Source organism: Mirounga angustirostris, unplaced genomic scaffold, assembly GCF_029215605.1.
Source record: "Mirounga angustirostris isolate CCGP_5_RB_7025 unplaced genomic scaffold, mMirAng1.0.hap1 SCAF_6, whole genome shotgun sequence".
NCBI lineage: Eukaryota > Metazoa > Chordata > Mammalia > Carnivora > Phocidae > Mirounga > Mirounga angustirostris.
In genome coordinates, this window is record NW_026991714.1 from 32,301,038 (window position 1) to 32,319,251 (window position 18,214).

Here is an 18,214-nt window from a genome sequence, read left to right on the forward strand (position 1 = left end):
ATGGGAGAAGATATTTGCAAATGACATATCAGATAAAGGGCTCATATCCAAAATCTATAAAGAACTTACCAAACTCAACACCCAAAGAACAAAGAATCCAATCAAGAAATGGGCAGAAGACATGAACAGACATTTTTCCAAAGAAGACATCCAAATGGCCAACAGACACATAAAAAAGTGCTCAACATCGCTCAGCATCAGGGAAATCCAAATCAAAACCTCAATGAGATAGCACCTCACACCAGTCAGAATGGCTAAAATTAACAAGTCAGGAAATGACAGATGTTGGCGGGGACATGGAGAAAGGGGAACCCTCCTACACTGTTGGTGCGAATGCAAGCTGGTACAGCCACTCTGGAAAACAGTATGGAGGTTCCTCAAAAAGTTGAAAATACAGCTACCATACGATCCAGCAATTACACTACTGGGTATTTACCCCAAAGATACAAAAGTAGGGATCCGAAAGGGTATGTGCACCCCTATGTTTATAGCAGCAATGTCCACAATAGCCAAACTGTGGAAACAGCCAAGATGTCCTTTGACAGATGAATGGATAAAGAAGAGGTGGCATATATATACAATGGAATATTATGCAGCCATCAAAAGGAATGAGATCTTGCCATTTGCAATGACGTGAATGGAACTGGAGGGTATTATGCTGAGCGAAGTAAGTCAAACAGAGAAAGACATGTATCATATGATCTCACTGATATGAGGAATTCTTAATCTCAGGAAACAAACTGAGGGTTGCTGGGGTGGGGGGTGGGCTGGGAGGGATGGGGTGACTGGGTGATAGACACTGGGGAGGGTATGTGCTCTGGTAAGCGCTGTGAATTGTGCAAGACTGTTGAATCTCAGATCTGTACCTCTGAAACAAATAATGCAATATATGTTAAGGAAAAAAAAAAAGAAGATAGCAGGAGGGGAAGAATGAAGGGGGGAAATCGGAGGGGTAGACGAACCATGAGAGACGATGGACTCTGAAAAACAAACTGAGGGTTCTAGAGGGGAGGGGGGTGGGAGGATGGGTTAGCCTGGTGAAGTGTATTAAAGAGGGCACGTTCTGCATGGAGCACTGGGTGTTATGCACAAACAATGAATCATGGAACACTACATCTAAAACTAACGATGTAATGTATGGGGATTAACATAACATTAAAAAATTAAAAAAAAAAAAGAAAGAAGTGGTATAGGGAGGAGGAGCTAAAGTGGCAGAGCAGTAGGAGGACCCTAGGCTTGCCTCCTCCCTTGAACACGGCTAGATAAATATCAAATCATACTGAATACCCAAGAAATCTCTCTGAGGACTGACAGAACAAACTGCACAACTAGAGGGAGAGAAGAAGCCACATCATGGAAGGTAGGAGGTGAGGAGACGTGGTTTGGGAGTGAAATGGATTGGGCGTGCTATGGAAGGGAGGGAGCCCTGCTCATGGAGAGAGGAGAGAGAGAGAGAGAAAGGGAGTGCACAGGGGATGGCACAAGGAAAACACTTCCCAAAGCCACTGACTGGGAAAACAAGAGGGGCTGATTTTTGTGAATTTTTACAACCAGCAGATCTCAAAGACTAGAGTTTGTTTTTTTTTTTAATTTTTTCTGGTTTTTTTTTTTTAAGATTATTTATTTATTTATTTATTTGAGACAGAGAGAATGAGAGACAGAGAGCATGAGAGGGAGGAGGGTCAGAGGGAGAAGCAGACTCCCCGCCGAGCAGGGAGCCCGATGCGGGACTCGATCCCGGGACTCCAGGATCACGACCTGAGCCGAAGGCAGTCGCCCAACCAACTGAGCCACCCAGGCGCCCTTTTTAAATTTTTTCTTATAGAGAGAGAGCGCACACACACATGTGCACACACAGGGCGGGGTGGGGGAGGGCAGAAAGAGAATCTTAAGCAGGTTCCATGCCCAGCACAGAGCCCCACACATGGCTCTATCTCATGATCCTGAGACCATGACCTGAGCTGAAATCAAGAGTTGGACACTTAACCGACTAAGCCACCCAGGTGCCCCTCAAAGACTAGAGAGGTCCCAGATATGGCTGGTGTAGAACCCAGTGGGCTCCACAGTGCTCCTGTGGAGAAGGATGGCATATAGCCTGGGGGCAGAGGATGTAATCTGAGGATCCCCTGGGACACTGGGAGAGATGGTTCCCCCTTTTTGGAGCACATCTGGGAGAGGTGGCATTGCTTCTCCAGGAACAAAAGAGCTAGCTGGCACCACTTCACTCCCCACCTTGCAGCATGGGCACAGAGACATCTCTTGAGGGCAGCTAACCTAGACACTGGTTCTTTGTAGTGTTTTACTCCAAACTTTACACCCCCATGCTTTGGTGCAACTGCTCTTCTGGGACAAACTTGCATCAGTCCTAGCATGGTAAGACCCTCTCCTAGAGGACCAGTATGGGTCCCTGCCAGGCCAGGTCCCTAAAGTTAGGAGTTTTAAAACTCAGCAGGCCTGCCTGGGATAGAACACAGGTGTATTGCACTGCCAGGTGGGCAGACAGCCTGGACACAGTCAGGGTAAAGGTGGTGATCTGGAGGACACTTAGGAAACACAAGGAGAGATTGTTTGCTCTTCTGGGAGGGCATCCTGGACAGGTGTAGGCGCAAACTCCCCTCTCTAGGGTCAAGGGAGGGGGCTGGCACCATTTGCCTCCCTGGCCCCTCAGCATAAACTAAGCAGCACCAACACTGGCAGTCTAAACCACTAAGCCCCCCACCCCTACCCCCCTGCCCCGTGTGCTGCTGGTGCTGCTTTTTTGGGCAAGTGTACCTAAAACCCAAAGCAGCAGGCCCCTCCCCCAGAAGACCAGAACAACCTCCCCCCTCCACACACACACCCCATATCTATTGACCACAGAGTTCTGCAAAGCTTCAGCTCTAGTGGAAATAGCATCAGGTCTCTTTTAACAAGCAGACCAGAGCACACCTAATTAAAACTCACCACACTCTGGCCAAGGTACAAACACTCCCCATTGCAGGCAAGGAGAAACTGCAGAGAACTGACCTGAGGGAAAGAGCAGCCAAAACACAACAGCAGAGTGCACACAGCACGCACCAGAGACACTTCCTGAAGCACCAGGCCCTCAATAGTATATAACCTCTTCTTAATAAAGCCATTACTCTCAGGATCAGGAAGCATAATAGACTTTCCTAACACATAGAAGAAGAGAGAAACCTAGACAAAATGCCAAGATGGAAGAATTCATCCTAAAAGAAAGAAGAAGAAAATGTCATGGCTAGGGATCTAATTGAAACAGATATAAATAATATGCCTAATCCAAATTTAAAGCAAGAATAATAAGGATACTAGCTGGGCTTCCCTAATCAGGGGAAGGAGACAGAAATCCAAATCCAGGAGGCATAGAGACTCCCATCAAAATCAACAAAAGCAGGCCAACACCAAGACATACCATAGTAAAATTAGCAAAATATAGAGATAAGGAAAAAATCCTAAAAGCAGCAAGAGAAAAGAAGTCCCTAACCTACAAGGTTAGCAGCAGACCTTTCCATAGAAACTTAGCAGGCCAGAAGTGAGTGGCATGATGTATTCAACGTGCTGAATGGGAAAAATACTCAGCCAAGAATATTCTATCCAGCAAGGCTGTCATTCAGAATAGAAGAAGAGATAAAGCGTTTCCCAGACAAACAAAAACTAAAGGAATTTGTGACCACTAAGCCAGCCCTGCAAGAAATATTAAAGGGAACTTTTTGGAAAACAAAGACCAAAAGGGACAAAGACTAGAAAGGAACAGAGAAAATCTCCAGAAACAATGACAAAACTAGTAATAACATGGCACTAAATTCATATCTATCAATAATTACTCTGAATACAAATGGACTAAATGGTCCAATCAAAAGACATAAGGTATCAGAATGAATAAAAAAATAAGACCCATCTATATGCTGTCTACAAGAGACTCATTTTAGACCTAAAGACACCTGCAGATTGAAAGTGAGGGAATGGAGAACCATTTATCATGCTAATGGATGTCAAAACAAAGCTGGAGCAGCCATTCTTATATCAGACAAACTAGATTTTAAACCAAACTGTAACAAGAGATGAAGAAGGGCACTATCTCATAATAAGTGCTCTATCCCGCAAGACGATTTAACAATTGTAAATATTTATGCCCCTTAGTTGGGAGCACCCAAATATATAAAACAATTAATAACAAACATAAAGAAACTCATTGATAATAATACAAAAATAGTAGAGGACCTGAACACCCCACTCACAAAAATGGACAGATCATCTAAGCAGAATTTCAACAAGGAAACAATAGCTTTGAATGACACATTGGACCAGATGGATTTAACAAATCTATTCAGAACATTTTATCCTAAAGCAGCAGAATACACATTCTTTTTGAGTGCACATGGGACATTTTCCAGAATAGACCACATACTAGGTCACAAACCAAGCCTCAACAAATACAAAAAGAATGAGATCATACCATGCATATTTTCTGACCATAATGCTATGAAATTTGAAGTCAACTACAAAAAAAATTTTGGAAAGACCACAAATACATGGAGGTTAAATAATATCCTACTAAAGAATGAAAGGGTCAACCAGGAAATTAAAGAAAAAATAAACAAATACATGGAAACAAATGAACATGATGGTCCAAAACCTTTGGGAGGCAGCGAAAGCAGTCAAAAGAGGGAAGTAGACAGCAGTGCAGGCCTACCTCAAGAAGCAAGAAAAATCTCAAATATGCAACCTGACCTACACCTAAATAAGCTAGGAAAAGAACAACAAATGAAGCCTAAAGCCAGCAGAAGAAGGGAAATAATAAAGATTAGAACAGAAATAAATGATATAGAAACAAACAAACAAAAAACAGTAGGGAGGGGCGCCTGGGTGGCTCAGTCGGTTAAGCGTCTGCCTTCAGCTCAGGTCATTATCCCAGGGTCCTGGAATCGAGCCCCGCATCGGGCTCCCTGCTCAGCGGGAAGCCTGCTTCTCCCTCTCCCACCCCTCCTGCTTGTGTTCCCTCTTTTGCTGTGTCTCTCTGTCAAATAAATAAATAAAATCTTTAAAAACAAAAAACAAAAAGCAGTAGGGCAAATCAATGAAACCAGGAGTTGGTTCTTTGAAAAAATTAAGAAAACTGATAAACCCCTAGTCAGACTTACACAAAAGAAAAGAAAAAAGACCCCCCAAAATAAAATCATAAATGAGAGAGGAGAGATCACAACCAACACCACAGAAATACAAACAATTATAAGAGAATAGTATGAAAAATTATATGCCAACAAATTGGACAATCTGGAAGAAATGGATAAATTCCTAGAAGCATATAAACTAGCAAAACTGAAAAAGGAAGAAATAGAAAATTTGAACAGACCTAAAACCAGCAAAGAAATGGAACCAGTAATTAAAAATCTCCCAAAAGACAGAAGTCCAGGGCCAGATGCCTTCTCAGAGGAATTCTACCAAACATTTAAAAAAGAGTTAATACCTATTCTTTTCAAACTGTTCCAAAAAAATAGAAATGGAAGGAAAACTTCCAAACTCATTCTATGAAGCCAGCATTACCTTGGTTCCAAAACCAGACAAAGACCCCACTAAACAAGAGAATTATAGGCCAATATCCCTGATGAACATGGATGCAAAAATTCTCAACAAAATACTAGCAAATCTAATCCAATAGTACATTAAAAGAATCATTCACCATGATCAAGTGGGATTTATTCCTGGGTTGCAAGGGTGGCTAAATATATGCAAATCAATCACTGTGATACACCACATTAATATAAGAAAGGATAAAGAACCATATGATCCTCTCAATAGATGCAGAAAAAGCATTTGACAAAGTACAACCAACATCCATTTTTGATAAAAACTCTCAACAAAGCAGGGATAGAGGGAACATACCTCAACATCATAAAGGCCATATACAAAAGACCTACAGCTAATATAATCTTCAATGGGAAAAAACCGAGAGCTTTTCCTCTACAGTCAGGAACAAGACAGGGATGTCCACTCTCACTGCTGCTGTTTAACACAGTAGTGGAAGTTCTAGCCTCAACAATCAGACAACAAAAAGAAATAAAGGCATCCAAATCAGCAAGAAGAAGTCAAACTTTCACCATTCACAGATGACATGATACTCTATGTAGAAAACCAGAAAGACTCCATCAAAAAATTTTCTAGAACTGATACATGAATTCAGTAAAGTCACAGGTTACAATATCAACATACAGAAATCTGTTGCATTTCTATACACCAATAATGAAGCAGCAGAAAGGGAAATCAATGAATTGATCCCATTTACAATTACACCGAAAACTGTAAGATACTTAGGAATAAACCTAACAAAAGAGGTAAAATATCTGTACTCTGAAAACTATAGAACACTTATGAAAGAAATTGAAGATGACACAAAGAAATGGGAATACATTCCATGCTCATGGATTAGAAGAACAAATATTATGAAAACGTCTATACTGCCCAAAGCAATCTACATATATAATGCAATCCCTATCAGAATACCACCAGTATTTTTCACAGAGCTAGAAGAAACCATCCTAATATTTGTATGGAACCACAAAAGACCCCAAATAGCCAAAGCAATCTTGAGAAAGAAAAGCAAAACTAGAGGCATCACAATTCTGGACTTCAAGCTATATTAAAAAGCTGTAGTCATCAAGACTGTATGGTACTGGCACAAAAACAGATTCATGGATCAATGGAACAGAATAGAAAACCCAGAAATGGACCCACAACTATATGGCCAACTAATCTTTGACAGAGCAGGAAAGAATATCCAATGGAAAAAAAACAGTCTCTTCAACAAATGGTTGGAAAAACTGGACAACAACATGCAAGAGACCACTTTCTTACACCATACACGAAAACAAATTCAAAATGGATGAAAGATCTAAATATGAGACAGGAAACCATCAAAATCCTAGAGAAGAACACAGGCAGTAACTTTGACTGTGGCCATAGCAACTTCTTACTAGATACACCTCCTGAGGCAAGGGAAACAAAAGCAAAAATGAACTATTGGGACTTCAAAAACTAAAAGGCAGCCTACAGAATGGGAGAAGATATTTGCAAATGGCATATCTGATTAAGGGTTAGTATCCAAAATCTATAAAGAACTTATCAAACTCAACACCCAAAAAACAAATAATTCAGTGTAGAAATGAGCTGAAGATATGAATAGACATTTTTTCCAAAGAAGACATACAGATGACTAACAGATACATGAAAAGATGCTCAACATCATTCATCATCAGGGAAAAACAAATCAAAACTACAATGAGATATCACCTCACACCTGTCAGAATGGCTAAGTAAACAACAGATGTTGGTGAGGATGAGGGGAAAGGGGAACATTCTTATACTGTTGGTGGGCATGCAAACTGGTGCAGCCACTCTGGAAAAGAGTATGGAGGTTCCTCAAAAAGTTAAAAATAGAGGAGCACCTAGGTGGCTCAGCTGGTCGGGCATCCAACTCTTGATTTTGGCTCAGGTCATGATCTCAGGATTGTGGGACTGAGCCCCTCATTGGGCTCTGTGCTGGGCATGGAGCCTGCTTGGGATTCTCTCTCTCTCTCTGCCCCTCCCCTGCTGCTCTATCCCTAAAAAAAAAAAAAAAATAGTGTGTATAGTTTTCCAAATGCTGAAAGAATTGTCATTTCTCTCCATGAGTTTTCTAAATTATATGTAGTGATTAACATAAGAATTATAATACCATCTGATCTTCAAGACAATGATGGAGAAGATAAAGGGAACTAAATGGAAGTAAGGTCCCTCTACTTCACTCAGAGTGGTAAAATGTTAATACCAATAGGCTTAATAGATCACATGTGTATACTGTAATACCCAGAACAACCACTATGAAAACTACACAAAATATCCAAAGTGCTATAAATAAATCAAGATGAAATCCTGAAAAATGGTCAAGTAACCAATAGGAAGGTAAGAAAAGAAAAACAAAGGAATCCAACAGAAAACAAAAAATAAAATGACAGAGTTCAACCTGAAAATATCAATAATTACTTAAATGTTAATGGTCTAAATACACTAATTAAAAGGCAGAAATTGACAGGATAATTTTTTTAAAAGCATGACCCAATAATATGTTGTTTAATATGCTGTTTACAAGGAACTCACTTCAAATTCAATGACAAGTAGGTTGAAAGTGTAAGGATGGAAAAAGATATACCATGCAAACTAATTTTTTTAGCATGACTGTCTACGTAGAAAATCTGAAAGAATTCATAAAAACTTTCCTGGAACTAATAAAAGATTATACCAATGTTGCAAAGGATAAAGTTGATATACAAAAGTCAATTGCTTTCCTATATAACAGCAATGAACAAATGGAATTAGAAATTAACAACACATTTATATTAGAACTCCAAAAATGAAATACTTAGGTATAAATCTAACAATATATATACCAGATCTATATGAGGAAAACTACAAATCTCTGATGAGAGATATGAAGAATTAAATAAGTGGAGAAATATCCCATGTTTATGGATAGGAAGATTCAATATTGTCAAGATATTAGTTCTCTCCAATCTGATCTATAGATTCAATGCAATTCCAATCAAAATCCCACCAAATAATTTCATAGATATCAACAAACTGATTCTAAAGTTTATATGGACAGGCAAAGGACCCAGAATAGCAACATGATATTGAAAGAGAACAAAGTTGGAGAACTGACACGACCCAACTTCAAGACTTCCAGACAGTAATCATGTGTGGTATTGGCAAAACATACACAAATAGATAATTAGAACAGAATAAATGGCCTGGAAACAGACTTATGTAAATATAATTAACTGATCATAGACAAAGGAGCAAAACAATGTCTTTTCAGTACATGGCGGAACAAAGAGAGTCTTTCCAATACCTGGCGGTGGAACAACTGGATATCTACATGCAGAAAAATGAATCTTCATACAAACCTTACATCCTTCATGAAAATTAACTCAAAATGGACTGATTGCAGACCTAATTGTAAAATGCAAAACTATAAAATGTCTAGAAGCTAACATGGGAGCAAACCTAGATAACTTTGGGTAAGCTGATGACTTTTTAGATATAACACTGAAGGCATGATCCATGAAAGAAATAGTGACAAATTGAATCTCATTAAAATTTAAAACTTTTGCTTTATAAAAGACAATGTCAAGAGAATGAGAAGACAAAGGGGATAATTGTCCATAAAAACTCTTTTCTCTTTATTTTAGGGACACAACAAAACTAGATTTCTCAGTCTTTGCTGTAGTTAAATGTGGCCATATGACTAAATTAGACCAATGGAATGTGAATAGAAGAGATAGCCACTACTTTTGGTATTGGCCCATAAAAACCTTCTAGATGCCATGCTCCATTTTCTTTCCTCCTCCAGTGGCTTGCTGCAGAAGAGCATGATAAACTTGGAAACCGCTTTTGAAGATGGAAAAAAGAAAAAGAGAGAGAGAGAAGAGCTTGTGACCCTGAATCACTATTCAGAGGATAACTGATCATGAGAACCCATTTTTGGAATTGACATCAGTGAAAAATAAGTGATTATTTCATTAAGCCATAGTGATGTGGGGCAGCTAGGACTTCTTAACTCATACAGTCATTCTTGGCAGCTCCTCAGATATTGAGGCCAACACACTTTTCCAGAATATTCGACTGCCTCTCCTGTTTGGACCTGCAGATTCATTGGTCAACTATGTCTTTTTGTCCAATGAGGCAATATCTGCAATGGCCTCTGGGTTTGATATAATTTCCTCTTTATAACCTAAAATCTGACATTTAAAAACATTTATAACTCTCCTGCCTTGTTTCAAGGAGAATTTAGAGTAGCTGACAAAAATACATATACTATACCAAGATCAAATAATTTAGAAAAAAATCAAAGGAAAAAAGGCCAACCATAAGAAACAGAAACAGGAAATTTAAATAATCTCAGGTAAGATAAATACATAAATATGTTCCAGAAAAAAGCTAATGCTATAGAACCCACATTAACCAGTAAGATTTCTAGCCACCTACATAATTGGGAAATATGATGTATTCCATGAATTTATTTCATGCTTTGTATCATTTATCAAGATTTATTTGCATGCCTTTTATTAAAGGAAAAAGCATGCAAGTTAGAAGTTGTTCAGGAAAAATACTACTTATCCTGACATGACAATGGGGAGATTTTTCTCCTATGTGTTCTGATAGAGAGGATAGTGAATAAGAAAATATCTTCTCTAGCAAACACTGCCATGAATCAAAGATCATTAAATTTCACAACTGAAACACTAAAAGAAAAGGAATAGTAAATGGAGAGAGACACCCACCCTCCCCTTTTTTTCTTATTCCTCATTTACTTTTCTCAGAAATCTTCAATAACAACTGAAATATTTTCCTCAGGCATCAATTAATCTATGGAGAAAGAAATAAGGTGGAAAGGTAGATTGTAATTAGTTTTCTCAGTGGTATGCAGTTGTAGGTCAGTTACTACTCATTACCAAATATGGGGACTGTCTCCAAATTTATTTATTTTTTTATCTCCAAACTTCTGAAAATTTTCAGAACATGGAAGCAGACAAACACAACTGCTCATTGGAAAATATACATGCAAATTTCCTCTGGGTTTCAGAGTAAGAATGCTGTAGAAAAAGATAGAGTCACTTAAATTTGACGTACAGAACACTTTAGCTATAAAGTAGTTGAGGAAGATTACTTGAGACTATATAATTGTTCTCAGTATAAATATAAGTAAGTGCATTAACTTTTTTTAGAGCAAATTTGAATAACATAAAAGTTTGATATCACTATAAAATAAAAATTCCAACATTTTCTGTTTATAAAATAAAGAATTGGAGTTGAGTTCCAATTCCCAGCATAATGTATAAAAATATTTCCCCTTCCTACAGCTCTTTTATCTTTATTTTTAACATTTTCCTCACGATTTGAAGAATTATGATGTATGAAACATGGTATTTTTCATGCCCACAAGGGGGACCCTTTACACCATAGCAACGGAGTTTATACTGCACAGATCTTATTGCTAATACACCATTTGATTGAGTGCATGATCTGCCATAAGGTGCTAGAAAGTCAGGTCATCTCTCCTCTTTGCCCTCACCTGTGAGTCCAGGCGGACAGATACAAACATAACCTGAGGCTTCAGGGTGGCTGAATGAAGAAGGCAGCTGAGCAAGGCGTCCATATTGTTTTTCTGGGGACAGCTCTACACATGTCCCACCAGACTGGCAGGGGTTCATGTTGCATTCGTTGATGTGGGTCTCACACTGGGCACCAGTGTATCCTGCAGGATAATAATTCAGAGAAGCAGCTGAGTCAAAACTCCTCAACCAGAGTTTATGCCTGAAAGGAGGCTGACCACTGTGCTGGCACCAATTAACAAGACAATGTGCTGTCCTCAAGGAGCTAGCAAGGAAAAGCTGATAAGAGAAGTTTCCTTGAAAACAGCAGTAGCAAAGGAAACACTTGTACAATATTGACCAATATTTTTTAAAATACTTGATTAAGAAGGCTTGAAATAAATTGGGACTTCAGGATAACTTTGATTTCCTGATTATTTTAAAGACTCCATCTCCTCAGATACTCCAATTGAATTTTTAGCAAGAAAAAAATATTTTTTAAGAAAATAGCCAAAAAGAAAATAGCCAAAAAGTCAGCAGAAACTACACAGCCAGCCCTAAATTCTTTTCTCAGAACTCAAAGCAAAGGTAAATGATTACTTCTTCACACTGAGTAAGACAGAATAAAAAATTATTTTGTATTTAAATGGATTTAATTGGGTTATTTTATTAAGGACAATAAAACATGAATGATTTAGTACTTTATAAAAAAATTTGAATATTAAATATAGAAGACCGTCCTTGCCAGAACTATTTCTTTGGCTCTACATACAAGTGCACTTGTATAGTCTTATTGCGTGTATATTAACATAACTGAAATTGCACTATATGCATCCTTCTATAACTTGCTTTTTTCAGTCCCTTGCACAATCTATCCATGTTAGTAATATAGATCTAACTCATAATTTTTAACTACTGCCAAGTATTCTGTAACATGGAAGTACCATAGGTTAACCTATCTCTTAATGAATTGATATACATTTTACTATTACAAACAATGTTGCGGTGAATAGCATTATGTATATATGCATGTTTATGTAAATGTCTGGGTATAACACCAGGGTCTATGCCTAGAGCGGAATTTCTGGGTTATAGATTACGTACATATTTTATTTTATTTTTTTAAGATTTTTATTTATTTATTTGACAGAGAGAGACACAGCGAGAGAGGGAACACAAGCAGGGAGAGTGGGAGAGGAAGAAGCAGGCTTCCCACTGAGCAGGGAGCCCGATGTGGGGCTCGATCCCAGGACCCTGGGACCATGACCTGAGCCGATGGCAGACGCTTAACCGACTGAGCCACCCAGGTGCCCCCATTTTTTATTTTAATAGATACTGATAAACAACTCTGGGAGTAGTTGTACCATCTATATACTTACTAGCACTGGATGAATGTGCATATAGCTCCAAACCTTTGTCAACAATTGCTATACCAAATAAAATGTTTTACCAGTTGGTTAGATTAAAAAAAAATAGTACTTCATTGTTGTTTGGGTTTACATTTTCCCCAGTTACTATTGAATTTAACATGTTTTGGGATTTTTAAAAAATCATTTCCTATCTTTTTCCTGTTTTTCCCATTAGACTGTCTTTCTGATTAATTTATGATTTATATAGCACAATATATACATAAGCTGAAATATGAAGTTCTTAAAGAACATAATTTGACTTATAATACAAGTGACTTCACAGTCAACTAAAGATCTTTGCAATGTCACTTAACTCTGCTGAGAAATATGTTCTTAAAATGAAATTTACAATCCAAAATTATAAAACTTATAAATCTGATCATGGTACTTCTTTACTTTAAAATCATTGAATGGCTTCTGCTTTCATACAAAATAAAATTCAAAATCCTTAACCTAAAATGCCCTTTATTATCTGGCCCCATTCCCATCTCTACATTCCTTCCCTGGAATGTTTTCTCCCCCGGGGCCTTCATCACAGGGTTCCCTCCCCTAGAATATGCTCCTCCAAGGCTGTGCTTGGCTAAGTCTTAGCTTTGAGATTTAATCTTGTATGACTCTCTTGGAATGGCTTTTTCTCATGACTAGATCTAAATAAGATCCCTTTGTTTTCTCTCATATCACCCAGTTATTTCTTTCATCGCTCTTAAAATAATTTTTATTATTTTTATGTATAGTTGCTTCCCTAAATAGACTATAAGCTCCACAAAAGCAGGGACTGCTTTTTATTTTATTCACCGCTCCAATTCTGAATAATGCATAAATAGTAGGCTTTCAATCAATGACTGAATGAGATTCAAAGAGTAATAATCAACAATTTAGTTTAGAATTCTAGTTTAGCAAGTAAATTGGAGAATTGACTATTAATAAGCAAATGAGAATATGATATGATTACTCATTTTGTAATTTAATTAAAAACCTGAATGGGGTCATATGTCAAATCATAACCACAACATAAATTCTGTTTCTCAACAGTATAATATATTTGTCACATATGACCCTTGAGGTCTTTCTCAACCATCTGAAGAAGAAACTTAGAGAGGAACAGGAAACTAAAAGCACATGTCAGATCAAATCCCACAATCTTTTGTGGTAACCCTCCCCCAGCCAAGAACCCAAGGTCTCTTAAACCCAAATATCTACTTTTCCCAAGTTTTTATAAAGTGGTATTCATTGTGCTACACTGAACTTATTGAAGAAAGCTCCAACTATTTTCAATTTTCTTCTCAGTTTAAGTCTCAAGACTCATACACAGGCCAGGCTAGGAAGTAATTTAAAACTTTCATAAATCCTTTTTTTGCTTTCTGACTCATGCATTATCCTATTCCTATAATGAACATTAGGAAGGTTCTGATTTATGGACTTCCCAGCCCTGTCCCCACCACTGGGCCCTGTGGGAATTTTGTTTGCTGCTCCCTTTAACCATGTATATTAATAGACTCCTTCAGTCAAGGCTATATTCAATAGTTTTAACAAGTTTTTCTACAAAACTTTGTATAAAGAAACAATATGATATTGAGTCAAGTCCCTAGGGTTCTTACGTTTTTCTTTTTTTAAACAAATCCAATCTTACCTGGGTACAAGAAAACTTTTAAGATAAGCATTTAAGATGACTGACACTTCTTGTAATTAATTATTTTTGAAATGAGGACCCCAGGCAATTATGGTGGTGGATTCTTGCCATTGCCTCAGTCGTGGTAGTCTTGTAATCCAAAGGAATGGTCTCTTTTTCTTAGATACAGGGTAGTTTGTAGCATTAAATCTTCTCTTTATGTATAACAGTAAGAATAGGATACAAAGACGTTCTGAAATTTTCTATCTAGGCAAAATTACCATCATCCAGTAACCCAAGAAAGAAACTCAAGCAGAACTGTCCTTAGTCTGTGCCCCTTTCTTAACGCCCACATCATATCTGCCTCCTAAATGAGTCTCATGGTTGTCCATTTCCTCATCCCCACCCTTAACACTGTAGTCATAGTTCTGGCAAATAGCCTTATCTCTTGTTTAAACTATTGCAGAACTTTTTTCTTTCTTTTTTTTACTAGAATCTCTGCCTTTTGTTTTATTTCTCTCAATCATCTCCCACTAAAGTGCTAGACTGTTCTTACTAAATCAACAGGTCAGATTATGCTACCTCTCTGCTCCATAGTGTTCAGGGCAGACAAACAGTGTTGTGATCTGGCTTGAGTCTTGTCTTGTTCCCCAGCCTCAACTCTCCACCACCAGCCCTGTGTAGTCCAGCATTTTGGAACAATCAAATTTCTACAACTGGATATGCTCTTTTCCATGTGTGCCTATAGCCCTTTCTTCCTTCTATCCTCCTTTTCCTTCCTCTCTTCTTTCCTTGAATAAATTATGAGCTGCTATGTGCTAGCTAGAGGGTCTAGAATGGTCAGTCTCCTAATTTTGGTACCTAGTTAACATTTATTGAGTGCTTACTATGGTCTAGGCTGAGCTAGGAACTTTATATATATTATTGGATCTCTCTCTAAAGTAATTCTATGAGGTGGATATTATTATCATCTTTGCTTTATAGATGAGGAAACTGAGGCTCAGAGCAGTAAAGTAACTTGTCCAAAGTCACACAGCTAGTGAGTACATTCCTGGGATATGCTTAGTGATCTTTCAAATTTTCTAAATTGGTGCCTACTGGATCAGGCAATCTCTGTACTTCTTCTCCCCTATTCCCTGTTATAGAATCTATTATAGCTTTTTACTGTACCAAAAATTGTACTATGCACATTTTCTTTTCACACTGTCTCTCTACTAGAATTTAAATTCCTTGGAAGAAGGGACCATGTCTTTTTGATTCCCAGACCCCTGATCTATATATAATTGGCACTGAAATCCATGTGGCTTAAATGATTGAATCCATGAATGAGTGGAATACATATTGATTTGTCTTTTTTAAGGTAGGTCTTCTTAACTGCCTAACTTCATTACAAACCCTCTAGAGAACAGAAACCATTCTCATATGTAATTCCTATCTCCTGTTGTAGAACCTGGTATGTAACAACAGTTGCTTTTTTTGAGTACCTAATATGTTCCAGGCCCTATTTTTATAATTTTATTCTTCATAATAATACAAGTCATTTTTTTCACCCCTCATTTGCAGATGAGGAACTTAGGAATAAGAGGTAACCATCCTAGTTCACTCAGTTAATAAGTGATGGAATTGTTCTACTCCCAAACTGTCTACCCTACCCCTGTTTCCAGATAGAGATCTGTACAGAGTGTTGATTGAATGTTGAGTGCTGATTGATGACAAGAATGTGAAAACACACATTTTGGAATATTTTCAGTATTTAAGTCAAGCTAATGACCAAAGGATAACTAACATGCCCTATTCTTTATCTGAAAGTGGGTAGACATATGACTCACAAAGATTTCTGAGCCACAGAATTCAGAGCTTCCTTTTACACTTTCACATTGTTTGTTTTTTACCTACAAAATATATGTAACCAAAGCATGCTAAATGTCCCTTAGACAATGAGATGTCTTTCAACGGGAAGCTACTAACAATTGGATTGACCCCAGTCTCCATATTTCCTCCCCAACCACAGGATTATTTTTTCTTTAGACAGTAAAATGAAAGGAAAAAACGGAGAGATGATCAGTAAGCTTTTAACAACTAGATTTTAAATAATCATAAGCTTATCATTTTTTATCAGTGGATCAAGAAAGAGGAGACATGCTCTTTTATTTCTATCAATGAAATCCTAGTGAGAATTAGGTTAAAGATATATCAAGCAGATTTTTTGCCAAAATTAACATCAATATTTACAGATGACTTGTTGACTTAAAGTGGTATATAATGTTTTCTACTCATTCTGGTATCACCTTTACACTCCTGTCTAATTACCCTTCATGTGTAATTTTTAGTTACGATTTATGTATATTAAACTCGTAATCTCATTTATATTATAAATGCCTAGGAGAATACACCCATTTCTGGAATACCATTCTATATCCTCTGTGGGGACCATCAGAATTATGTTGACTGACTCCATGAGTTATAATACAATCTCCTAGGATTTTAATATTGTTTCATGACTTTCAATATATTCTAGGTATTATAGAAAACTTCTTGGAAGAAAAGGAAGCATCTTCAAGTGAATTTTTCTGCATGAAGACCATGCTGGAATTAATTTTTCTATTCATTTTTTTCCTCTCTGTTTCTTCAAGAAAGTTCTGATAATTGGGCAGCTTGGTAACCTACTTTAGACAATGCATAGTGTAGCAGTAGGTATGTGTGAGCAATGAAGAATACAATTAAATTAAACAATGATAAGTAGAAGGAGTTGGTTTTAAACTTTTAACAGTAAGAATTTTTAGTCTGTGTTTGCTGTGATTTTTTTCTATTCTAAGCAAAAAAAACAAAAAAACAAAAAAACTGTGGAAGATCTTTGTCACTTACCAGGCCAGCAGTGACAAGTGTAATTGTCAGCACTGTCCTCACATGCAGCGTTATTATGACAGGGTTTTGACCAACATAGAGGCATCAAGGTCTCACAATGTGTCCCTGTGAATCCACTACCCGTGCAGTTACAGCTATAGCTGGAGAGTAAAACGAAATTTTCACATCAACTCTTGGTCATATTGAGATCAAATATCTTTATTCTGTCTCTTCCCCTGTCCATCAGTCTGAGACCCAGGGCATGGTTTTAATACTTATCTCAGAAACTCTGGGGAATTATCCCTGTAAGTCTGAAAACATTAGCATTTCCATACTAATATCTGATGATCTTTTTAAACTTATAGTATGGCTTCAGGCAAAATTACTGGGAAACCACGATCATGTCCTTCAGTTTTCTCATTCATAATTGAAGATAATAATACCTACGTCAAGGGTTATTGTGATAAATGTGCGTATAAAGAATAGGCACAGTATCTGAAGCATCAGAAAATATTGAATTACTACTAAGTAGTACTAAATAAAGTTGTTAATATTTGTGAAGGCAGTACAGAATGATTTATACCACTGTGTCACTCTTTTACATATACAGCCCATTAATAAGGTCCCTTATGGAAAACGAAACAATAAATTATTTAAAAAAACAGGAAAAGCTCTCATTATATGAATTGTGACTTATGTTCTCTTATTTTTAGATTACAGAAATATTTGAGTCTTGCTATTCCTAACCATTCATTGGTTGAGTGAGACTATCTGACAGATTCAAAACGCAAATCTGATGGAAAAACTTGTTGACTTTATTTAGAGGAGTCTTTTAATTTAGATGGGATCTCCTCAAGGAGTTAGTATTGTAAAAAGAGGGGGTTGCACACGCAATTTAGATAAAATGAAAGTCTGGCGGAATTTATAAAGAGTTGGAATCCTGTTCACTATGGCTTATCTGTATATTTACCACCAAACACAGATATTAAGATTTCACTAAGGAAACTGAAATATTAACAAATGTCATAAGTTACTATAATTTTTATATGTATTGCTAGTGAGAAATCCTCTTACTAATTAAAAACATTTACTAAAAATCTACCATATATGAGACGTTAGAGACAAGAGCCATGTACTTGAGGCTGGCTAGTGGATCTCAATTCCTAGAATTAGAGACTCTATGTACAGATTCCTTTGGTCTGCAAGAACCTATTTTGTGTGTGTGT

At 37.3% G+C, this 18,214-nt stretch overlaps 1 protein-coding gene across 3 annotated transcripts in view; it reads right to left on the minus strand.

Annotated features, from left to right (window-relative positions):
• The window catches only part of CRB1 (crumbs cell polarity complex component 1), a 152,581-nt gene that overhangs the window by 112,027 nt on the left and 22,340 nt on the right, over positions 1 to 18,214 (minus strand). For 2 of the 3 annotated variants that reach the window (XM_045876130.3, XM_045876128.3), the window contains exons 3-4: positions 17,010 to 17,149; positions 11,108 to 11,290 (exon numbers count right to left, since the gene is read on the minus strand). In XM_045876130.3, coding sequence (XP_045732086.1) covers positions 11,108 to 11,290; positions 17,010 to 17,149 — 323 coding nt within the window. The remainder of the gene's footprint in view (positions 1 to 11,107; positions 11,291 to 17,009; positions 17,150 to 18,214) is intronic. The other variant, XM_045876129.3, reaches the window with a different exon arrangement.